The sequence below is a fragment of the Pan troglodytes genome, chromosome 3 (genome assembly GCF_028858775.2).
Source record: "Pan troglodytes isolate AG18354 chromosome 3, NHGRI_mPanTro3-v2.0_pri, whole genome shotgun sequence".
Taxonomy (NCBI): domain Eukaryota; kingdom Metazoa; phylum Chordata; class Mammalia; order Primates; family Hominidae; genus Pan; species Pan troglodytes.
Genome location: NC_072401.2, coordinates 45434080 through 45459697, shown reverse-complemented (window position 1 = coordinate 45459697; position 25618 = coordinate 45434080). Strand labels below are relative to the sequence as shown.

At 40.6% G+C, this 25618-nt stretch overlaps 2 protein-coding genes across 21 annotated transcripts in view; one reads left to right on the top strand and one right to left on the bottom strand.

Annotated features, from left to right (window-relative positions):
• CDS1 (CDP-diacylglycerol synthase 1) overlaps positions 1–13874 on the top strand; it is a 97952-nt gene extending 84078 nt beyond the window's left edge. The window contains exon 15 of the mRNA XM_063809495.1: positions 13491–13874. The gene's annotated coding sequence lies outside the window, so the exon portion shown is untranslated. The remainder of the gene's footprint in view (positions 1–13490) is intronic.
• WDFY3 (WD repeat and FYVE domain containing 3) overlaps positions 2791–25618 on the bottom strand; it is a 296268-nt gene continuing 273440 nt past the window's right edge. For 15 of the 20 annotated variants that reach the window (XM_063809491.1, XM_063809488.1, XM_024356086.3 and 12 more), the window contains 9 exons: positions 24795–24949; positions 23668–23826; positions 21251–21430; positions 17105–17287; positions 15549–15645; positions 12088–12411; positions 11340–11451; positions 10386–10583; positions 5479–6179 (listed from right to left, as the gene is read on the bottom strand). In XM_063809491.1, the coding sequence (XP_063665561.1) occupies positions 6056–6179; positions 10386–10583; positions 11340–11451; positions 12088–12411; positions 15549–15645; positions 17105–17287; positions 21251–21430; positions 23668–23826; positions 24795–24949 (1532 nt within the window). In that variant the 3' untranslated portion in view covers positions 5479–6055. Of the gene's footprint in view, positions 6180–10385; positions 10584–10890; positions 10984–11339; positions 11452–12087; positions 12412–15548; positions 15646–17104; positions 17288–21250; positions 21431–23667; positions 23827–24794; positions 24950–25618 lie in introns of those variants that run through there. The other 5 variants (XM_001151618.8, XM_054682872.2, XR_002943524.3 and 2 more) reach the window with 5 other exon arrangements.

The following is a 25618-nucleotide window of genomic DNA, read 5'->3' as shown; positions in this document are numbered from 1 at the left end:
CAAGATTTCAACTCAACCTGAGTCTATCAACAGATGAATGGATATAGAAAATGTGGCACTTATACACAATGGAATACTATTCAGCCATAAAAAATGAAATACTATCATTTGCAACAATATCGATGGAATTAGAGGACATTATGTTAAGTGAAATAAGCCAGGCAAATTAAAAAAAAAAAGACATTTTGCATGTGCTCACTCATTTGTGGGAGGTAAAGATTAAAACAAGCGAACTCATGGAGACAGAGTAGAATGATGGTTACGAGAGGCTACAAAGAGTAGCAGGGAGGAGGGTGGAGAGTGGAGATGTTTAGTGGGTATAAAAATATAGTCACATAGAATGAATAAGATCTAGTATTTGATAGCACAACAGGGTGACTCCAGTCAACAATTTACTGCATATTTAAAAATATCCAAAAGGGTGGAATTGGAGTGTTCCTAACACAAAGGGACAATAAATGCTTGAGGTGGTAAACACTCTATTTACTTTGATGTGACTATTATACATTGTATGCCTGTATTGAAATATAACATGTACCTCATAAATAGATACACTTATGAGCCCATAAAAATTAAAAATATTCACCCCCTTTTCAACCAATACATGTGTGAGGTTGGATTTTCTTCATGCTTCAACCAAAACAAAGTATATGCCTGATGTGACTATAGTAGGGGTGCGATAGACATACTTTTCACAAAATGATAGCTGGAGAACAAAGTTCAGGAAACGAGCCAAAACCATGCAGATTTGTCTTTTTCCATAAATCCAGTCAAAACAAAGTATCACAACAGATGGAATGTAGAAGCAAACTTGAGAATCCACCTGTCTTCTATTGAGCCAGACATTACAGAGATTTGCAAAAAGTTGTAAATTTGCCAAAAAAACCTTTTTTTGTTGTTTGGAAAAGATTTTTTTTTTTTTTTGGAGACGGAGTCTCACTCTGTCGCCCGGGCTGGAGTGCAGCGGTGTAATCTCGGCTCACTGCAAGCTCCACCTCCCGGGTTCAAGTCATTCTCCTGCCTCGGCCTCCCAGGTAGCTGGGATTACAGGCGCGTGCCACCATGCCTGGCTAATTTTTTAGTAGAGACGGGGTTTTGCCACGTTGGCCAGACTCGTCTTGAACTCCTGACCTCAGGTGATTCGCCCGCCTCTGCCTCCCAAAGTGCTGGGATTACAGGTGTGAGCCACTGCACTCGGCTGTGAAAGACTTTTTATAGAAATATGTAATTTATGTTAATACATCATGGTCTTATCATTGTTATTTTAAATGAGTTGACATATATATTTTAAATCTCAGTTTTAATTTCTAATACAATGACTACTGATAGATATAAACCAAATAAGCAAAAGCTGTTCGGTTCCTTGAAAATTTTTAAGGATCAAAGAGTTCTCAGACCAAAAAGTTTAAAGAAGCACTATCTTAGACCATTCCCATCCTCACAGGCAACTACTGATGTAGGAAAACCCTATGGAGAGAGTGAGCGCTAAAACAAGAGGCTTCCTAAATTCCCAAGCTGGTTAGAACTGAAGCCTCAGTGGTAATTCCTAATCAGGGATCTCCAAAACACCATGCTATTGTGGTAGCTTGGCTTGGTGCTGTCTCTAGCAAAAGTAAAAGAAAAAAAAAGAGCTTTATAATAGGTGGGAGGAAATGAGAATACTCATAAAGCAAAGAGACTAACCAAGTGCTGGGCCAAGTCCATCAAATGGTCAAAAGTGAGGTGTGGAGGGAAAATTCTGTTGAAAATGAGAAGCAAATGGCAGACAAGGGACTCACTGAAAATCATTTGCATGTTTGTTCTTTTAAACTCTGAATTTCTGCATCTGAGAATTCTGCAGTGTCCATCCTTGACTGCAACCCGTCACCAGAACTATAAGTAATAAAGCATTAATAACATGGGAGCTGCTCTAAGGTTTCTTTTACCATTTTTTTTTTTAATTTTTAAAGAAATTGCTGTTGTTTGAGTTCTTGGCATTCCTTCATCTTCTGCCACTCAAGTAGAGTTGCAGTAAGGTAAAATTTGTAATAAGCAAAACATACTCAAATTTGGGGCTCTGCTGTTCAAGCTTAAAATGAATTTAATATCTTTAGAAAGAGGAAAAGTGAAATCATCAAAACAGCCTAAATAAACTTAAAAACTCTTCTTTACAGAAAGGCTATTTTAAACCCAAACAAGCTCATAACAAGAACAATGGATTGTAAGTTCTAACACTCTCAGATTGAAGGCTGAACTGGAAAGACCAGCTGCTAACAGCGGCTGCTGTAGTTCCAGGTGAGGGGCAGGACACTGGAATATTCCTTATGTGACTATAGTATGGGTGCAAGAGACACACACATATATATATACACACACTGTTGCTTACTTTTTGGCTGGAGAATAAAGCTCAGGAAAAAAGAGCCAAAACCATGCAGACATGTCTTTTTCCACAGGTCCAGTCAAATTTGAGGGTCACGTCTCCCAGAAGGGGCTTGCTTCTCCTTACTGCCATCCACATACACTCATTAGCCCTGGGAATCCAGCACAATTGAGAAGCTCAGACTGCAGAAAGCCTGATTTTTAAGGATGAGTCAAACTAGAACTGGAACTGGAACCTTAACAGCCAATACTTCTGCAATCTTATGCAGGTGCTTCTGAAAGTATTTACAACTAGAAAAGAACTACATAAAGTTAGGGAGTTATTAGATCTCTGTTTTTCCTTCCCTGAATAACTGACTTAACAACTTTTCTTTTTCTTTCTTTTGGTGGTAAATAGGTATTTATTTGAAATGAAAAAAAAAATTACTTAAGTACCTGGACTATTGCATTTAATCATGTATTGTAATTGTGTTACTCTACCTTTTTGCATCAGAGACAAATATACAATGAACATTCAGATATCACAGATTGCACACTAGATAGTAATTCTTCAGGTCTTTTACATAACCACCAAGAAACAGATATTGGTTTCTGCAATATAGTATAAAAGTCCACAATCAATCCAGTCTTAGCCAGTATCTTCAATTTACTTCTGTTGCTGTACAAATAATTGGCCATTACTAGGGCTTACAAGTTAATAACAGGACAAAAAATATACATTGCACTGACACAAAAAGTCAGCTGTGTTAATAGTCATGCAACAAGTAACCAAACTTGCTGAAATTAAAAATACTTTCTAAAAACAGTTTTAACGGCATAAATATTTTATACACAGTTCATTTACCAAAACAAAATGTATTTAAATGATACAAAGCAAAAATAAGTTTCTACCAACTTTATACATAAGAAAGTGCAAAATAACTTATCTAGAGTGTTTTGCTATTATCCAGACGGATGGCTGCTATGGGCAGCTATTCTCTTCTTCAAAAGCATGACATTACAGTTGCACACTACATAGAAATGTTAGAATACATGGATGAACAAATGAACAGGTGGATGGATGAATGAACAAACTACAAAGATCAGGCAGGAGCCCTATGAGGTACTCTCAGAAAAAGAATGCAGACCACACTAAGGTAGATGTACATGTTGACAATAGATGTTGGTAAATAAATTTACATGGAACACAGAAAGATATCCAGAGAAATAATTAGTGTATGTATGTGAGTGTACTTGTATGTGTGAGTGATTCTGTTGATTTCTGCATTAGAAGCAAAAAGAAAAGAAACCCGATTGAACAAAACAGTTGCCCACAGCACCAGCTGCCAGAGGAAATACTACCATGAGGGTTTTGGTTTCCACCTTCTAGTTAAGGAAGTTCTGTTAGAAAGTTAGTAATGGAAGTTGTGTCGGAAAGTTTAAAAGTGTTCATCCCATATAGTTTCCTATTACAAAGAGGAATAACCTTTAAGTAACTACACACACACATTCATATATTCAAGTCTTTAAAGAACACCTCTGCCACTGGGTATGGGGTAAACATGATTCATGGACAAAAGGAGGACGCTTCTTTTAAAAAGTGTAGAATAACACTGCTACAACTCATCTAGAGGGCCAGACAGGGGCAAGGCCCACAGTTACGTAATAGCGCAATTTCTGCAACTGTTGAACATCAGCATTATTTATTAGAATTGAAGATGGTGATGGGGGAGGGAGAGTGTGGGGGGAGTAAGACACAGAAAGGAAAACAGAACACAACTTTTCTTTAAGTTAAAGTATTAATGCCGATAATCCTTTTATTAACAAGTATATTTGAACTTTTAGAAATGGAAGTGTTTTAATCAATTTTGATATGTAATCATAAATAGACTGTAGGCTCAAACCCAGGTAAATAAAGATTTAAATTTAGTAAGCGTAAGGCACTAAAGCAGCCTTTCTATTTTCTCTTGGAGACCTAGTTATCATATCAGGAAGAACAAATTTGTTCTTAAGCTGGTTTCAGCCCATCAGGTACAAGATCACCATTGTACCAAATGCCTATTTTTGAATGCATGTGCATATATGTGCATTTTAGTGCATAAGTGTGCCGCTCACCAGGGCCTAAAGACGGAAAATTGGAAAAGCCAAAGCCGCTGTCCTTTGCATGATGCCTCTGTGAGGGTGTGAAGGCCTTTCCTTTCGCACCTGTGAAGGTGTGAAGGCCTATCTTGGGCCATTAATGATTCTACATTTTTCAAATCACAGGGCTTTTAGAATTGTTCATAATGTTATCACTTAAGTTTCTGAAAATGTTAAAATCTAGATTGTTTCATTTTTTAATATATATATTATATATATATGTACATAACACACATTTAAAAAAATCCCACCACCAAGCCTTTTCTCTGTAAACTAATCTCTTAGCCCCTTCCAGCTTTAATCCCCCTGGATTTGTGTGTTCTGTATCCAACTAGTAGAACAAATTAAATAACTAAATATTAAAATACTGTAATTATATTCATAGCAAAAACAAAAAAATAGACATTGATACAGTATAAATCTCACTGTTTTCAGGTAGATGACATTAAATGGTAAAGGTTAATTTTAAGCAGTTCTGACATGATTCAGTTTTACAACAAAGTTTATATGTTAATTCTGTACACTTCTTTCTTTCCTTTTTTTACCCCTTGTTTGAAAATAAGCTATAGAAGAACATCAGTGTCACCAAAGACACATACTTATTATGTTCTATGCAAGATAAGCTAATTTTGGGTTACATGCAAATATATTTCCATTAGTTGAGACAGGGCTGTTTCCTGCACTACACTGGTCATCTGACCACCTTTCTGCAATGCTAAGAAGGTATTCTTTGACCAAACAGCAGTCCACATACAAGTTTAAAAGGGGCCCTGTTTATGTAGGAACAACACTGAGGTGGTACGTAGCCAGGTACAAGACGCCCAAATATTTCCAGTTTATCTTACGGCTGGACTCCTATTCTCCCACACTGTTTCCTAAAGAAGGTCCACATTATTTTGGTTACTAGCCTAGTTTAAGTGGAGATACTGTGGGCAACTTGAAAGAAATGACATCAGGCACACAGGCTGAGCTTGAAAGGAAAAAAAGACCACAGATAATGTCTTTGGGGATTTAAAAAAACATATTTATAATTAATTGGTAAGTGAGGGATGTCAGACAAACCATAAGTAGTTCATTGAGTTAGTGGTTTAGTTTGAAGTTTCATGTTACAGGCAGTTAAGTCCTTATTTAGAAAAAAGGCCTTTTATATCTATTTACAATATACATAGTTACTTGCAAAGAAGTCAGATTTACAACCATTTTCTAAAAGCCTTTTTTGTTGTTGGTTTTTCCAAATAAGGATGAGTAGCTCTATAAAAATGAGATGCAAGAAAAGAGAGTTAATAAGTGAGGATTTTTCTCTTGGAGACAGCTACTGTCATCAGGGAGAACTGGAGATCGAAAGTGTTGCTCCTAGGAACCACCTCATATTCTTCTTGTGCTGTTCACCTGAATCGCGTCTGCCCCATTCCTGTACTCTACACCCGTTTTATTCAATGATCCCTTTGAATTTTAACACTTCAAACACGCGGTATGAAGAGATGTGTAAACGGAGACTGTTTTCAATGCCTTCCAAGCTGGGACAGGAGAATCGGGAAGGGGTCTACAGACCATGGTCTCCACTCAGCTTGTTGAATCTTCAACAATTTCGAGGCCCATCTTCTGAACCTCTCTCATGCTGTAAGTTATAATAACAGTTCTGACAAACACGCACCGGGGATGAGATTTTCAAGCGTTTGATTTCAGATTGAAATCGACTGCACCTAAAGGAAAGGAAAAGTCAATTAATTATAGGTCTTCTCCATGCTTGATCATGGGCACCGGAAACATTAATAATCGAATGGAAAGCTTGCAGTAAAATGCCAAAGGCCATACTGGTTTGTGTTGTGTGGCTGAACAAGGACTAAAAGGAAAGCTGTATTATTTGTTTCAGTCTATGAAGAAAAGCAGTATTAAACCAGGGAAGCTATTTCTTTGACTGACGAGAATTAAAAAAACGAAAACAAAAAAACAGAGTTAAGATTTTCCTATACAATGAGGCCAAGGTGTCTGAACAGTGATGTAAGGCCATTCTACCTGTGTAGACTAATTCTCATGGCCTATAAGCTTGGGAGGTATGTCAATGTCTTTACCTGGAGCTTGACATATTTCTCTTGGAAATCAGAAAAACTCACTAGTGGAAATTAGAAGACTCACTAATGAGTATCTGTTTTCAAGAGAATTACTAATGACTCATTAGTGAGTCTTCTAATTTCCAAAAGAAATATGAGTTTGATCACTATCAAGTTCCATTGTGCTTTTAAACATTTTGATTGATCCACTCTTTAATCATTTCTTAAACAGTTAGACTGGCTTTCCTTTTCCAGTCCCAACACCCTCATTTCCTATTTATCTTGCTAGAACTGTTTGAAGGAGACTATTCTTAAGAGATGTTCAAATTCTTTAAGAAGTATTCAGAGTTCCTATTCCTGGAATAAAGCCAGGTGTGACTCAGGATGTGGTATTAAATCACTTTAGGCTTGGATTTTCAGAAGATTGAAATGGAAATGAAAAAAAAAATTTTTTTTTTGGTAGGGATGGGGTCTCACTACATTGTCCAGGCTGTCCTCAAACTCCTGGCCTCAAGTGATCTTCCTGCCTTGACCTCCCAAAGTGCTGAGACTACAGACGTGAGCCACTGTGCCTGGCCTTGAAATGGAGATTTATGTTTAGTCCATTAATCTACCAGTAAAAATGTCCAGAGAGTAAATTAAGTACTATAACCTTATGGGTTTAAAGGACTGTCACTGGACCTCTCAGATCCCTCAAGAGTGTCAACAGCTCTCAGCCATAGAGACCACAGGCTGTGTGTTCTGGAAAGCACTTCCTTCTGTGCCTGCTTCATCAGAACTTATCACTGTTTGGTCAGTTTCCAATAAAGCTTCCATCCAACATTTAATAGCAATGGATAATTTAAAGAATTACCTATATTTAAACAATATTTTGAAAATTAAACACTACAAAGAACAGATGTGTGCCAGCATACATACGGGAGTGCTAGTACAAATCACTAGATTAATATGATGGGTGTGGAGGCTGAAAACTGTAATCCCAGCACTTTAGGAGGCTGAGGCGGGGGTACTGCTTGAGCCCGCGGCTGTGAGACCAGCCTGGGGAACATAGTGAGACTCTATCTCTACAAAAAATACAAAAATTAGCCAGGTGTGGTGGCTCTTGCCTATAGTCTCAGCTACTTGGAAGGCTGAGGTGGGAGGACTGCTTGAGCCTGGGAGATCAAAGCTGCAGTGAGCTGTGATCGTGCCACTGCACTCCAGCCTGGGTGATAGAGGAAGACCCCATCTCAAGAAATATATATATATAGGCTGGGTGCGGAGGCTCATGACTGTAATCCCAGCACTTTGGGAGGCCAAGGTGGGCAGACCACAAGGTCAGGAGTTCGAGACGAGCCTGGCCAATATGGTGAAACCCCGTCTCTACTAAGAATACAAAAATTAGCCAGGCGTGGTGGTGCACGCCTGTAGTCCCAGCTACTCAGGAAGCTGAGGTAGAAGAATCGCTTGAACCCAGGAGGTGGAGGCTGCAGTGAGCCGAGATCACGCCACTGCACTCCAGCCTGGGTGACAGAGTGAGACTCCGTCTCAAAAAAAATAAAAATAAAAATAAAAGATATATATATATATGTCTAGCGGCTCTGTGCTTTGAAAGGCCTGCTCTATAACACCCATTATGGGTTTTTAAATTTATTATCTATTTTTTTGAGATGGAGTCTTGCTCTGTTGCTCAGGCTGGATGGAGTGCAGTGGCGTGATCTCGGGTCACTGCAACCTCTGTCTGCTGGGTTCAAGTGATTCTCTCGCCTCAACCTCCTGAGTAGCTCACCACCACACCTGGCTAATTTTTGTATTTTTAGTACAGACAGGGTTTTGCCATGTTGGCCAGGCTGGTCTCCAACTCCTGACCTCAGGTGATCAGCCCACCTCAGCCTCCCAAAGTGCTGGCATTACAGGCATGAGCCACTGTGCCCGGTCCCATTATAGGTTTTATAGAGCAGGCCTTTCAAAGCACAGAGCCACTAGACAGAATCCTCTGCCAGCCTCACAGAAATTCCCACAGGAAATGGCTGGCTGCAACATTTTGGGTCCCTCATCTTGAACCAGACTGCCCAGCAGAAAAGGTTTAAGGAATCAAATTATGGAACACCTGTTTTGCCAGACTCTGAACTTGGTGCTTTACAACACTCATATATGTGATCTCATTTAATTCTCTCAATAGCTCTAAGAGGACTGGTCTTCTTACCCACATTTACAGATAAAGAAACCAAAGCTCAGAGAGGCTCGGTAACTTGCTGGCATTATGGCAACAGAAAGTAGCACAATGAGCATTTGGTCAGTGTAAACCCAAAGACTATGCCCATACCAGTAAGCCAATGCTGCCTATAAAACCTCAGGAATGGACTCATAATTACACAAGTTGAGAATAATATGCTTTCTATGAAAGCATCTCTGGAGTAAGGCAATATAAGCCTTAAAGTGTACTGTCCATGGAATCCTTTCTGTTGTCTGGCAGAAAAAGTAACGACTGTGGATGTGTATCTGGGACCCAGGTGTAGGACAGAGATATCAACCAAATCTATAGCCATGGGACCACTGACCTTTCATATGGGGGAAAAATAGATCCTCGCCTCATGTTATACCCCAAAATAAATTACAAATGAATTAAAGACCTAAATGTGAAAAATAAAACTTTGAAACCTTTAAAAGAAAATAAACAAGATTATCTTTGTGATCCTAGGACAGGGAAAGAATTCTTAAGGCACAAAAAAGCAAAAATCATAGAGTAATACATGTGACTACAACCAGTTTAAAAACTTGTAGATGACAGAAAAAACATATACAAAGTTGAAACGCAAGCCACAGACTGGAAGAACGTATCTGCAAGATATATAAAAGACAAAGGTGTACAGCACAGAATATATAAAAGAACTCCTCAAGGAAAAAAAAAGGGCAAAGTACCCAAAAGGAAACCCAAATAGCCAACAAACATGAAAAGATGTTCTCACTAGCATTGCAAGTTAAAACAACAAAGCACTATTTTTTAGCTATCAGATTGGCAAAAGTGGAAAAAGTCTGGCAGTACCAAGCATGACTAAGAATTTGGAGAACCTTCATGGCCTGTTGGAGGTAGTGGAGGTAGTATTAACTAGCATTACTGTTTTGAAGAGTAATTTGGCAATATCTAATTAAGATCAAGAATAAGTCTGTGTTCTGTCAATTTCATTCCATCTCTAGAGGAATTCCAGCTTGTGTATTCGAAGGGCATTTATAGGGATGTGCATTGTAGCATTATTTATAGTACTGATAAAAATAGAAAAAAAAAAACCCTGAGAGGGCATCAAAAGGGAAATAATGATGATAAATTCATATAATTAAAATAACCGACAGTAGTTAAAATGAATATATTACAGTAAGATATCTATATAAATGGATTTCAAAAACAATGTTGAGTAAGAAAGTTACAGAAGGGCAAAAACAGTATAGTACGTAAAGCTGAAAAGTAAAGCTGAGAACACCAAAATAGTATGATGTAATGTTTACAGAGGCAACACATGTTCCTGAAAGCATAAAAACATGGAGAATGGGTGTGATTGGTGAAAGGTGCAAAGAGGATACTTACAATGTATCTATAGTGTTTATAGAATCATTTCACATACAGGTCTCTAAATTAAATACGATGAAATATTAGCATATGTGCATTCTGTGTCATGGATGACAAGGTGTTTGTGACTTGTATGACAGAAAAATTTCCTAATTGTAGTAATAAAGAAGAACAGAAAAAGTGAAGACTGGTTCATACCAACAAGGCATACTGTAGTGGGGACGCCAGGGCAAATCAGAACCTGTGTGCAGGGCATAATTAACAACCTTAGAGCTTAATCAATGTAAATTCAAAAAGCAGATATCTTATCTTACTTCTGGCAGAAGAGCTGACCACAGTTCCTGCAATGGTGTCGTCTTTCTGTGAGTGAAAACCTCACCGAGCAGCCTGAGCAGCTGTCACCACCTTCATCCTTCACCCAGTGATCAGCAGCAGAACGGCCTGGCTGGTCACTCACAGACCAGCTGAAAACTCGGCCTCGACTGTCACCAACGAGGATCCTACTGTGATCCCTGCAGGAGACACGACAGAGGAGGTCACTGCACGGAAGGCTTCTGTGATCTCCTTCTTGAGGCTCTCTGGATTTTGGCGGATGTGTGTTTTGAGGTCGGGGCTGGTAAGGGTCCTAGAGAGACCCCTTGATTCACTCAGAGATGTATGTGTAAACAGACAAAAACTGAACCGAGCCCAAATTTACACTTCCATTTCAATTTTCTTTGGATCACCCTTGCTGTATCTTTGAAGAACAGAAAAAGCAGTTTTTCACTTTTTTAAAAAATTCAGAATTTAAATCCAGTGTATGGGCATGGTGGCTCACACCTGTAATCCCAGTACTTTGAGAGGCCGAGGTGGGCGGATCACTTGAAGCCAGGAGTTTGACACCAGCCTGGGCAACACGGTAAAACCCCGTCTCTACAAAAAATACAAAAATTAGCCGGGTGTGATGGTGCACGCCTATAGTCCCAGTTATTTGAGGGGCAGAGGTGGGAGAACTGCTTGAGCCTGGGAGGTTGAGGCTGCAGTGAGCTGTGATTGTGCCCCTGACTCTAGCCTAAGTGACAGAGCAAGACCCTGTCTCAAAAAAAAAAGAAAAAGAAAAGAAAAATATCCACACACTAACAGGGTTCTTCTTCAAATTTATCTCTTTGAGCTACGTACGATAATACAAATAAAATCTGTTTTCCCCAAAGACTGGGCTGGAGTATGTGGCCCTTGGCTAACCAAATGACTCAGATGGGAAGCAGAGCTGGAAAAAGCCTGACACTTACTTGGAGATGCCCAAGGCAGTGACCTCAGCTGGGTGTGCATTGTCCTTTCGATCAAAGGCTGTGTGCATAGTCAGCTTACTCCTGAACACCAGCTGCCGTTCCCATCGGTACCCTGGAATGGAGAAGTGGAGGACACGACATAACTCAACTGAGAGAAGCCAATACTGGGGAGAAATACTCTAAGACGGTGGCCTTAAACTTAGGGTACCTCAACATACAGCTACAGCAGCTTTTCCAGTTCTCGGCAGCTGCTGCCTTGGTTGAAAGTAAAGCTACCTAGCTTGACATTAACATGGGCCAGGCTGGAGAAACATCTCATTGAAGGAGACAAACTAATGAGAAGAAATTTTCAATGCAAGCAGATGCATCCAATTTCTCCAATTGAGGACCTTGCCTCTAAATCTATTCTGGGCAAAGTTACCTGCAAATGCAGTTTTATTTATTCATTTTTAATTAGCTTCTGTGATTTAATGAGTTGTGAATAAATACAGTTTTTAGTTTGAGGTATTTTTCTTTAAAAGATGCCCAGCATATTGCAAACACCATCGTAGGATAGAATTTTTAAGTCCACTTTACACTAGAAGAAACTGAAGAGGGCTTCTGTGTAAAGAGGCATTCTGTGTGAGTGGCCCAGCTCACGGGGCACATCCAGGGTGGGGCCCAGGGAGAGCTAGACCCCACTGCCTCAATCCACCAACCCTCACACCACATATAAGGAGTGAGAATTAGATACCAGACTTCAAGTTACCAGGTTTCAATCTGCTGTAATTCCGCACCTCAATGGGATTGGGGTGGGGGTGGCTAAGGGGGCCCTGCAGATGGGCTCTGGTCTGGCCCTCTGAATAGTTCACAAATACGAAGCCGTCTTTCTCATCTAGACTGAGCTGGTCGGACCAGCGTCTGGAGTCGTCAGAGCCACTGTCAGTACACCAGGCGGCTGTTGCGCGGCAGGAGGTTGCCCGGGGCCTGTGGCTGGTGCTGCTGGGTTGGCTTGGAGTGTCCTTAGGGTCCTGGCTGATGCTCTGCTCATCTGCTTCTGAATCACTGCTGTCCTCGTCTTGGGCTTCCTGCCCTGGGTGAAGCATTGAGAGAATTGGAACATACGGAACCATCAAAGTTACACCCAGCTTTGTTCTGCTAGTATTTTTTTTCTCCCAGTTATAAGCCTCTATAGACATAATATTTTAAGCTAAGTGTAACAAAAAAGAAAGTAAGTGCCAGGATTTTTGGCTAGAGTACAGAGAGCAAAGAAATAAAAAAGTCGAATTTCTGAAAGAGTTTATTAAAAACTTTGGCCAAAATCCTTAGCTTGGAATTCAATCTCTCACAATCTGGCCAGAATCTGCCTTTGCTGCACACTCCCTGCTGTGCTGCAGCTAGATGGTGTCACTCCAGCTCTCTCCCTGCAGACCTGCTCCTCCAAAGGTGAGCTTCTTCACATGCTGCTGGTGCCGCCTAGACCCATCTTTCCAATCTCTGTGTGTTCCGATGTCACCTAGCTTTCAAGGGACAGCTTAAACATTCTTGTCTCTGAATCACCCAATTCCTTCAGCTCAAAGTATTCTCCCCCTTTTCTGGACTCCTTTAACAGTTCTGTGCCTCCTGAGTTCTTGAAATTATCATTCTAAATGATTACTTTTGGATATTCTTTATATATATATATATATATATATATATATATATATACACACACACACACACACACACACACACGTACGTGTGTGTATATATATATATATATGTATTTTTTGAGACAGAATCTTGCTGTGTCGCCCAGGCTGGAGTGCAGTGGCATGATCTTGGCTCATTGCAACCTTTGCCTCCTGGGTTCAAGCGATTCTCCTGCCTCAGCCTTGGAAGTAGCTAGGACTACAGGCACCCGCCACCACACCTGGCTAATTTTTGTATTTTTAGTAGAGACGGGGTTTCACTATGTTGGCCAGGCTGGTCTTGAACTCCTGACCTCATGATCCACCCACTTTGGCATCCGAAGGTGCTAGGATTACAGGCATGGGCCACCACGCCCAGCTATTTTTGGATATTCTTTCTACAAGATAGTAGAGAAAAGGGCCATTGCATATAGTGGTTAATGACTAAAAGATTAGTGAATTACCTTATTTTTAATTTTTATTTATGTATTTATTTTTACAGACATGGATCTTGCTCTTTCACCCAGGCTGGAGTGCAGTGGAGCGATCATAGCTCACTGCAGCCTCAACCTCCTGAGCCCAGGGAATCTGCCCGCCTCAGCCTTCTGAGTAGCTGGGACCACACCTGCATGCCACAACATCTGGCTAAAGATTAGTGAATTATTCTATGAAAGCCTTACTTTGGAATTTTGTTCTTCTTCCTCTTTTCACTGTTATTTTGCATTTCTTCACATCAACTCTCTACTCTCTTGCAATAAAGTCTACTGGAGGGAAAATGTATAAGAAACAAGTATACCTGGCCCTCCATTTCTGTGGGTTCCACATCCATGGATTCAATTAATCTCAGATGGAAAATATTTGGGGAAATAAACTGTGTCTGCAAACGAACATGTGCAGAATTTTTTTTCCTTGTCATTAGTCCCTAAACAATACAATATCGCAACTATTTACACAGCATTTACATTGTATTGCTAGTAATCTGGAGATGATTTAAGGTATACAGGAGGGTGTTAGTAGGTTTTATGCAAATACTACATACACCATTTTATATCAGGGACTTGAGCATTCTCAGATTTTGGTATCAAAAGGAGGTCTTAGAACCAACTCCTGAGGATACTGAGCCCATCAAAGTTATTTTCTTAGCAAGACAAATACTTTATTTGCCTGCTTCCTACTCAGTAGGGGGCTAATGGACTAATGTGAATGAAGTTTTCACCCCAACAGCTTATGATCGTGAGCTCTGAGGTCCGCAAACAAGCAGCTTTGGAAGCGGCTTTAATTTCCAGTGAACCATTAGCTTGTTTACATTTCACCCCAGCAAGTGCCCACAAATCTCACCACTTCTACATTGTTCAATCCTTCCTGTGGGCTGTTCTCCCTGCCACTTCTGCCAGACTACCCACAATAAAGACATACAAATATCTTTCCACCCTGAATTTGACCCCTTCTATCTCACTCATTCATCTCCTCTTCCACTGTTATTTACTTAAAAGCTTTTTAAGGGAAAGGAAAATGACCCACTTTTCACTGGTTCCCTTAATTCAATATCTGACATATAACAGGTAACCCCCAAACACTTATTGAATTAAACTGAATTTTTATGTCCCCAAACACCCAGATGACCTTTTTGGTGGGGCTGTAATTAGAAATTTACAGGTACTAATATAACACCAACATTAAAATGTCCTGCCCAAGGGATCTTTTTTCTTCTCTGGCATGGAAAGTAAAAGCTACTTTCAGCTTATATAGAGAAGTGACTTGTGTCCTTTTGCTAAGTTTCCTTTATTAACTCTCTCACATCATCAAAGTCACACTGAATTCTCAGTGCACAAAAGCCAATCATGGAGAAACAATCTGAAGGTCAAACTTCAAACCTTGTTCCTTTCCAGGAAGTTCCTTGTACCCACTGTTCTACATCAAAGGGGGCGGCTTCTTCAGTGACTGCAATGCAAAGCAGATCTCACCCTGGCATTATGGCATTGCTTTCAGTTATTCTGGGTAGAAATCAATTATCTCTATATTTCACTGGAAAATTTTAAATTGCTTCACAAATAATGGACTATAGGTAACCAGGCTTCAGTGTGAATTAATGCCCCAACGTAAGCAAGTCTGACTGTGGACTCTGGTCTGCCTCTGTTAATTGTTTACAAACACAATTGTATCTGTTGTCCACACTAAGCCAGCCCCATGGTGGGCAGAACAAATGTGGGGCTGGGGTGCAGCAGGGCTTGTCTGACTTATACAACAGCACGCCCTCTACGTCTGTTGTGTGTTTTCAGAAGTGAAAGCCAAAGCCTTTGGTACTCTAGGAAGTAAGTGTTATATTTAGTATGGAATGTGGAAGTTAACCACAAGACACCACTACACTGAATGTTGCCCAGTGAAGTAGAGAAAACCTTGCATGTCTGCTCAAAGGAATCACACAACAGGCAGCAACCATGCTTCTCCAAGCAGTGCCCAACCTTGGGCTCCTCTTTATGTTGTTTGGTATAAGCTTATCCACAGTGACTTAAAAGAAATATGAAAACGATTTGAGTCATTTTTAGAAAGTATTAAATACCTATTTGTGCTTCTGGACAGTCTTCCTGCATTTCTAGGACTTCAGCAGGCTCAGGAGCTGGTGTTTCAGGAACTTGCAAAAATTCCATTCTCCAAAACTAAATTTAATTAAGTACAAAAATTAAAAAGTTAAGAAACAGATTAAGGAACCAATTTACATTACTCAATGAAGAGAGACTGTCAGGGTTAACAGATAACTTAATTTCCATCATGTTATACACTTAGATTTCCCATATCTTGGAAGATGTGGCAGCGGGCTGCCTGCACACAATGGCTGTTTCAAAGTACAGGGAAAAAGATTATAGTCATATTAGTTTAAAAACATGGTTCAGGCCAGGTGTAGTGCTGCCTATAATCCCAGCACTTTGGGAAGCCAAGATGGGTGGATCATTTGAGGTCAGGAGTTTGAGACCAGCCAGGTCAACACGGTGAAACCCTGTCTCTACTAGAAGTACAAAAATTAGCCGGGCATAGCAGTGCATGCTTGTAATTCCAGCTACTTGGGAGGCTGAGGCAGGAGAATTGCTTGAACTTGGGAGGCAGAGGTTTCAGTAAGCCGAGATTGCACCACTACACTCCAGCCTGGGCGACAGAGCAACTCACTCTGTCTCAAAAACAAAACAAAAACATAGTTCAACTAAGTAAACTTTTTTGTTTCCTACAAAAACCTCTCAGAGTCTTGCATATAATACACATTATAGATCTCCAAGAGGGCATACAGTAAACAGAATCCCCAGGTGCCTGGCTAGGGAGCTATTTTATGCTGCTTCACAGATTGAGCAGTGTGAAATACCACTGTCGAGGAAGCGGACTCCAGGGTGTTTGTGTTTGTGAGTTTTTGTGTGTGCACAGATGTGTACCGTGTGAGGTACAGGGTGTGGTATTGGAGTGGACTGATGGCTTCAACATGTGACTCTGACTAAAGAGGGTGGTAATCAGCTGCTCTCTGCTTTTACAAAGAGCACAATTGAAGAAAAACAAGCACAAAGAAAAATCTCCTGAGACAGAAAAACTCAAATACTTCAACAGACTACAAAAGTGAATACTCCATTGCCTCTATTTTCTGTAGAGGCCCAGCACATAGCAACCTAAGAAAAGGATAAACTACATCTAGGCTTCAGGTGCAGTCATCTGGGATCCTAGCTGGGGACCCTGGAAGTGTTTTCCAGCACTGTGATTCTCTGTAGGGAAGAGACTTATCCCTGCTCGCTATGTTTTCCCTACGAAGCCATTTGACAGGCTGAAAACCCAGTACTTCTGCAGTTCGCATGTTGAGCAATCCCAGTGTGACATGGGAATCATGTTTGACTGACCTCATTGTGTCAAGCTGTCAAATGGCCAGTAGCACTACCAGATCTACTTAATAGGAAGAAAAGAGGCCAAGACACCAGTGTTCCTCATGTCTGATAATGCAGAGGCCAAGGCCTGTCTGAGCTGGAGCGAGAGTTCACTAAACATTACAACTTGTTCAGGTGTTCTTAACCTGTAATTAGCTACAAGTTTCTGGTAAACTAGGATGACAAATATCCTAATGAGTTTTTCTCTCAGTTCACTTACCCGAACCACTCCATCTGAGTGTCCTGTCACTATGACGTTCTGCGTGTCCCATTCGTTCATCTCCGACATGCAGCAGCAGATGATCTGCTGGCTCCTACCTGTGAACGTGTTGACACTCACGATAGGGTTCCCATTGATGCTCCACACATGGATATATGTGCCAGCGCAGGACACAATGTCCCCCTGAGAAGAGAGAGAAAAACGTCATTCTCTTTTCTCCCTTCCAATTACCTTCTGGTTTCTGAAGCAAATTGAATCCCTGGCCTAGTTCTCAAAAAGCCTTTCAGTCCTAAGACTAGTGGCTAATTTCTTAGGTAACCTGAAATTCAGTGCTTGCTGACTTAAAAAAAAATACTCCGAACAGAGGCTTCTTTAAGAATTCACAGTTGAGTGGATGCAGTGGCCAAAGGGACCACGGATGGAGACAAAGGGCAGGTTCACGTCCCTGGCACACTGCTGAGCAAGGTCTGGCGACACAAGAAAGCTCCCTGTCATCTGAGGAGATGAAGAACTACTCTTCTTCCTCCCATTGTTAACAAAATCTATTACGCCTTTCATCTAGAGGCAGGAATCCACCTCCACTTTTACAAAATGAATCCAACCACTAAAACCACAGGGTAGAAGAGGCATTTTTCAATCCAGATATAGTTGTGTTTCTTCAGTAAATCAAAAGGCACAATCTTGGTAATGCTGTAATATCCTATTTTAAAATCTGTATTCAAAATAGGGGTGGGGGAATGTGGGGGGAGAAAAGGAAACTGGTAAATGGGTCACTTCTTGGCAAACTTAGTAAAAACCAAGACTCCCTGAGCTGATAACTTATGTTTTTATGAGATCCAAAGATAGAAAAGAACAACCTATTTTCTTAAATTCTACCAGGCTGGGCTCTACCTAACCTGGTGAGAACACAACCCACTATAGTTAAAGAAAGGAGGATGCTTTCTGAAGCATCTCCTGTGTGCCAGTCACTGGGGTGGAGACTTCAGATGTTCTAGTTAACACAGCAACCTTGTGAGATTATCACTAGCCCTGCTGTAAAGGATGAAAGTGAGGGGCAAAGAATTTAAGTAACTTATTTATCATCAGAGATTTGAAGCCAGCTTTCTATAGCGCCAAAGCTTATATACCATACCGTGCTGCCTCTTTCATTCCTAAGATAGTCTGTTTGTCACAATGCTGGGTATTACCTTTAGAAAAGACCTGGTAAAGTTCAGTACCCTCAGGAGATATATAAGAACCTACATAAGTCTTAAGATGGTCAGCAAAAACAGAGGAGAACTAGAAGCTGCAAAGCAGCATCAACACATAAAAAGGTAAGGTGGAGGAGGCTGGGGTAGGGTGAGGAGGAGGACTGGGCCTGTTCCATCCACAGTCTGTGCTGCACCGTCTGTGCTGGTCTTGCTACTGCTGCTCCTTGCTCCTCCCACCCCCTAGCTCTTCTTCTACCAAAATGGCAAGAAATAAACCAAAACCCAAACCAAAACAATACTTAGCAAAGCACTGCTGTGTCTGCTTCTGTATCAGTTACTGAACCATTTCTGACTATAAGTGTCAGCAGTTGAGTTTTAATTAGTGGCTTTAGTCTCTGCAAGAGAAAATTGCTCCATTCTGCACTGGGCAAGACCTTCTTCAGTTACTCTGGGGCCTTAATTAGAGTTTATTAGAGTAAATCCTGTTGTTATGAGGGCAGAGACATAAGAAGAATTAAAGGCAAAGTGGCTTTGGCCTGAAGTGTAAACTGAAGTAAAGCAGGCTTGATATTGGTTGGAGAAACACAACAGAAATAGAAATCTTTTCATGACTTATTAAGATATTACAAAAGCATCTTAAAAAGAAAACACTGCTTTTGTAGTATTTGCAGCAAATATTGCAATCCACTAGTGTACACTGGCTCAAATAACAACTGGCTATATAATAAAATTATCAGTATTTAAGTTAAGAACAACCCCGAAACAAAGTGCTCCAAATAATGGATTAAGCATCTGACTCAACACTGCTGCATAAGAGCAGTTCTACAGCACCCACATTTTTGTAAAGCTCTTTTGGTTCAAATGTTTGCAGGACCAACCCAAGGTGTTGTTCTGAAAACCTCTTAAACCTTTCAGACAGAAAAAACAAATTTGGAGGCCGAGGCAGGCAGATCACGAGGTCAGGAGATCGAGACCATCTTCACTAACACGGTGAAACCCCGTCTCTACTAAAAATACAAAAAAATTAGCCGGGCGCGGTGGTGGGCACCTGTAATCCCAGCTACTCAGGAGGCTGAGGCAGGAGAATGGCGTGAACCCGGGAGGTGGAGCTTGCACTGAGCCGAGATAGCACCACTTCAGTCAGGCCTGGGCAAAAGAGCGAGACTCCGTCTCAAAATAAATAAATAAATAAATAAATAAAACCCCAAAAAACAAAAACAAAAACAAATTTGACTCTTCTACCCTTGCATGTCCCCCACTCATTCTCAACCTGAGTACATCTGCCATTATTAATCAAACACTCTAAGTGATTGACAACTATAAGTGAATTCCTTTCTTTTTCCTTTTTTAATAAGTGACTACAAGATAGTTGACTAAAAGTGTTAATACTGAGTAACTTCTGGTAGAAATCAAAGATGCAGCATCCTTCAAGAGGAAAGCTGTCTGTGTGTAGGTGATGGTGTGAATGTCACTCAATGACATGGCTAGAACTGTTCTGTGTCATGAAGGATGGCCCTGTGGTAGGGGTGAGGGTAAGGTGGCAATGGATATGTATAGCTAAGAGGCGATGAGGCTTGGGTGGGTTCCTGTCGACTCCCAAGACGGATTTGTATATGGGGCATCACCTACATGCTGACACACATCACTACTTACTAATGCGACACACATCATCAACTTACTAATGCGATAAGCTTGTGAGGCCTTAGTCTCTGTAAACCTGCCCTCAAGCTTCCCCTGTTTCAAGACCATCTTAGCAATGAATCCCCTCGTCTGCTTCAGGTAGGCTTGGTATGTGTAGAGGGATCCTAGATGAGGGCATTTATTTTATTTGACTTCTTTCATTTATTTGTATATGAACTATTTATTTCTGAAAACAGCATCTTTTGATAACTTCTGGATCTGTTTTGAAAATAGCTATATAAGAATTTTTCTCTTGTTTGGGTACCCAAATGTCACCCTTTTTACTTTCCATACTCTGACTATAATTTATTAAAATTTTCAACACATTCCTAACCTTCTTCTTCTTTTTTTTGAGACTGAGTCTCACTCTATTGTCCAGGCTGGAGTGCAGTGGAGCGATCTCGGCTCACTGCCATCTCCACCTCCCGGGTTCAAGCAGTTCTCCTGCCTCATCCTCCCAAATAGCTGGGATTAAAGGCACCCACCACCAGCCCGGCTAATTTTTTTATTTTTAGTAGAGACGGAGTTTCACCATGTTGGCCAGGCTGGTCTGGAACTCCTGACCTCAAATGATCCGCCTGCACTGACCTCCCAAAGTGCTGGGATTACAGGCATGAGCCACCACGCCCGGCCAATTTCTAACATTCTTAACAAATCCTACAAATTTCCTGTTTTTTAAAAAAACATATTCTAGAAAGCTTTGTTTTATTTTAATCAAATTTTGTTCTCTCTACTGCATGGAGCAGTGAATGGATTTTAAGACAAAACTGCTCTCTGGATTACAAACTTTAACATCTATTTGCTTTTCAAACAACACTAAATCAAAGAAAAGGTAGTAACTTTTATAAAATGAGTATCTATCAACTTCAAAAACAATGAGTCATTTTTTTAGAAGAAAAATTTATTTATTTTTTTAAGAGACAGTGTTTTGCTGTTTCCCAGGCTGGAGTGCAATGGCTATCACAGGCACAGCCCACCACTGATCAGCATGGGAATTTTGATCTGCTCCATTTCCAACCTGAGTTGGTTCACCCCTCCTTAGGCAACTTGGTGGTCTCTGACTTTCAGGAGGTCACCAAATCGGTGCTGACCTTAGTGCAGACACCTGATGGGTATAGTGCCTACAGCCCAGAAGTCCTGGGCTCAACTAATCCTCCTGTGGTAGCCTCCTGAGCAGCTGCAACTCAGACATGTTCCCCTGAGCCCCACCATTTTTAATTGAGTTTGGCCAAGACTACTTGTTTACCTAAACATAAGTGGGCAATTTACTACTTACTGTTAATTCATTGATACAAAGAGCAGAAACTGGAGCTCGATGCCCTCGAAGCTGGGTTAGAAATGACAGTTTGTTCAAATCCCAAATGATACAGGTTCGATCACGGGACCCACTGACAATTATGTGATAGGCTAATGATGCTGTGGCGCAGGTGACGGTATCAGTGTGGCCCAGTAAGGCCTACGAATGAGAACAAACAAACAAAATCAGGTTGATCTCAGTGACAGGGTTCCACAGTGACTCCAGAAGCTCCTGGATGCATCAGGAAGCAGTGGCACGCATGCCAGGTAGTAGGTGACTTGAGCAGTGGTGTCTGGAGAGTCTGGAAGGCAGACCTTCTTTCTCCTCCTGCTGACTGCCCTTGCCTCAGCCCACGGGGGTAGAGAGAAGCCTGGAGCACTCTGGAGGCTCTTTATTTTCACATTAGTTCTTTCCTGGAGTTGGGCCAGGATCTTAGAAGGAAGAAGGAATGACAACCACAACCCAGCCTGGGTTTCTTTATACCATTTTTATGTAGAGATGTATTGATTATGGGCATCAAAAATACAGAATTTCAACTCTATATCCATTCTTTTATGCCACAAACTCCTGTTCAGACCATTCTAAAGAATTACAATTGAATGAATTTTTTTTAAAAAAAATGCATAAACTGTGAGAACCACATGGCTGTAACACGTGGTCTACAATAGACAAAGCAAGAATGTAGTCCTGAGGCGTCAACATGCTGAAGTCCTGCTGCCAATCGGAGATATCTGAGTATCTGTGCCTGAGAGGAATTCTTTCTTTAAACTAGAAAAAGAACTTCCCTCTTTTGCTGGAATATGAAGAGAAAAAGGACCCAAGGAAATGGCAATGTGTGAAAATAAGTAAATATTCTGAAGAAAAAGATTTAGATTACTGTTAGTAGTTCCTAAGTACTTAGAATGGGCCATCTGCCCTGGCAGAAAAATATATCCGCTTAATAATGAGTTGGCTTCATCTGCCGCCTTCCACACTAGGATGTAAGAGGTTGCCTCCTATTGTACATTTGGGGAAAGCCTTGGGTGTAAATCAGTGTAAACTTGGAGGAGAGATTTTGCTATCATGTAGAGTAGGTATTTTTTACAGATTGAAGGTTGATAAATTTTTTAATACTTTTGAGAGAGAAAACTATCTGTGTATACACATGAAGTATATATATGTGTGTGTGTGCATAATATAAAAAAAGAGTTGGCTTAAAATTTTGGTCATATAGACATCTTTATTGCATGCTTAGCAAACCCCAGGAAACTATTTTAAGCAGGAAGTCCTTTTTCCTGGCACATTACTTTCAAAGTGCATTTTCTAAATGGAAAATATTTTTAAGCAGAATTTGAATCAGCAAAATGTACTATTAACCTTGTAATCTATTCACTTCAAGACTTTCTCCCTCTTTATATGGCTTGCCTCAGGACCCAGCAACTCTGTGAAGTTTCTGGCCTATACAGATGATTCAGTTTTATACTGAACAGGGGTTCAATTTTTTTCTATAGGTATTTATGACACCACTGTTTGAGTTTGGCTTTATAATAGCTTTGAAGTCAGACAGAACTTAATTTAAATTATAGCTTTACTGCTACATGTGACTTTAGACTTGTGTCTTGACCACTCTAACCTGTGTCTTCTTCAGGGGTAAAATGGGGCTAATAACTACCTTGTAGAATTGTGTCGACTAGAGTTTTGTATCTGTAGAATACTCAACACAGTCCCCTGAAATAGAGGTGCTCAATAATTGATAAGTGGTATTGTTACATTATTTTTCAAATTTATATCATTAAAAATACTTAGATATATGCTCCTTATTTAAAAAATACCTTATGGTAAGTTCTCTCACAGATCAAATATTAAGAAATGGCTTAATTATAAAAGGACTCTTGCTTTAAAAATTAATAATAGAATCATGTATGTAACAGACAATCAGAAATACTCGTTAATTAAATCATCAAGGGCTCTACTGAATATATTCATGAGTTTGGCATATCCTTAAGTATATGACAAATGAGAAAAGAGAGAAACAAAAAATAAAGAATTTAGTGGCAGATAAATGGAAATCACCCTGGAAGGAAATTAATATGAGTCAATAGCAAACATAATTCAGTTTGCAAAAATTCAATTTAGACTTTTGCATTTATATTACTTAAATACACTGAAATATATGTTACCTAAAGATAACTTTCTTCAGATTTTAACAAAGGGACCGGCTTAGATCATTGTTAGAAACAACCTATTCTGATTTCCTTTTTTTTTTCAAAAAAGTATTTCTAGCAACAGAACGTCACTTTGGTTTTGTCCATTATATCTGAAGTACCTCAGAATTAAGGAAGCTTTTTACTTCCTACAGGGTGTAGGCACAGGAGATGGACTATGTCCCTCTTGGCATTTTCTATGTTCTCTCTTACCTGTTTGAGGGTGACGGTCTTGGCCTTTTCTTTGGAGGTGCCCATCTCCCACACACACACAACCGTGCTTGTTCCACCCGTGATGACCAGCTTGGGGTTGGGGCAGATTGCACAGAGAATCTGGCCCCACTCAGACAAGCATTCATAAACAGTCATGGCCTGTAAAGTAAAACGGATGTGAGACACACATGCCGTTAAGTACTATACAAACTTCTGAAACTCAAGGAGCAGAATTGAGTGAAGGTGCAGGCACCTCACCAGCAAATAGCGGCTCATGTTCTGAGCTAGCTTTAGTTCAGAAGCATATCCACTGAATCTCTACCCTGAACTACCCCTACCGCCTCCAAACTATTGTTGCTGCTGAAAGCCATAACCAAAAAGGACTTTGCTCATAATGGGGGTCTCTGGTTTCTCCAGATTGGGAAAGTGATGCTCAAATTGTGTGATCTATGGAAGGTGCAGGGGACAATGTGGCAAAAGGATGCATTTGCTGTAGACAGAATGTGAAAAGAGAGCACGACTGCTGCTAAGGAGAACATCAACAAAATGGAATCGTGTTACAAAGCAACATAACAGACTATGCAGATTCTTTTCGTCTTGCATTTGGGAAGGGACTGTTGGAGGGCAAACACAGGGCACTAAAGGATCACTAAGGATTATCTCTCCAAGAGGTACTTATGGGACCCAAAACAGTTGCTGTTGCTTCTTGTGGGATGGAGCAACAGGTTTTCTGCCAGCTTGTTTGGAGCACTAAAATGAAAAGTGGGCCAGATGGTGACTCATCAAAAGGAGGCTATTCTGGTTGACAGAAATGCTGAGTGCTCCTTGCTGGCTAGGATCTCTCAGAGGAATTCTTTGAGTGAGAAGGAAACTGCTAGCCCCTATTACACAACTTTGCAAAAGAGGCTTGTTCTGCAGGGAACATGACATCTCTATGAGCTCCTTTATCCTGCTCTCATTCAGTGAAGCTCTCCTTTCCCCAAATAGGAAAGCTCACTTTTCTTTTGGGCTTTGGAGGAACAGCTGACAAGCCCTTGGACTGGGTTCTCCCCAACCCTATTAGTCATATAGGATAGCCAGACCACAAAAGAGCAATATTAAATGAGTAGGCAGGAAATAATGCAAACCTTGTCTGACTCATAGGTTCCCAGTCTGCAACTGAGGTCTGCATAGCCCCAAGCAAAAGTTTTATTCCAGGTTGGTGGGATAAGAACTTTATTCTGTTCCACCGCAAGAATACCTTTATCTGTACATACGATTTGTCCTACAGGTTCTTTGAGTTCTAGAAAAAAGAAATCATGGTATTAGGACAGGAACAGGAAAAACTAATGTCATTATCTCATAGAGCATGATAATTTCAAATATTCATATAAATCAAGCATCCTGATACCTACGTTGAGAAAAAATGATCTCAGAAATAGAGCTGGGCTTTTGAATCTCCTACAAGACCTGCTGGGTGGAATGTTGAACCTAACAGGGCCTCTGCAGGACTTTCCTCCAGCTTTCCTATTTCTGGGCACTCTCTGGTTTGGGTACTACCATTCAGGTTTGCCTCCCTAGGGTTGTACAGAGTAATCTGGGATGCTCCCCAGAATGTCATAGGGACACAGATTATCAACAAACCTATGTCTTTAGTACCTCCCAAGTTATAGCCAGACCTTAGACTTCCTCAAGGAAGGTCATGTCATTCCCCAGAGGAACAGACTCCTTGCTCCACACCTGCACTCTGATGACCATATGACTACTCCAGAAGAATCGCCAACAGTGACTGACGCTGGCACAGAGCAGAGTCTGTGTAATGAGGACAAACGGCATAGAATGGCACACAAGTTAACCAGATTTTGTTCCAATTCTTGGATATTTTTAAGCGACAACTTCAAGATTTTGCAGAACTTTTTTTTTTTTTCATTCTAAGGGGAAAAAACCTACTTGAAAAAATATTTTTAGATAT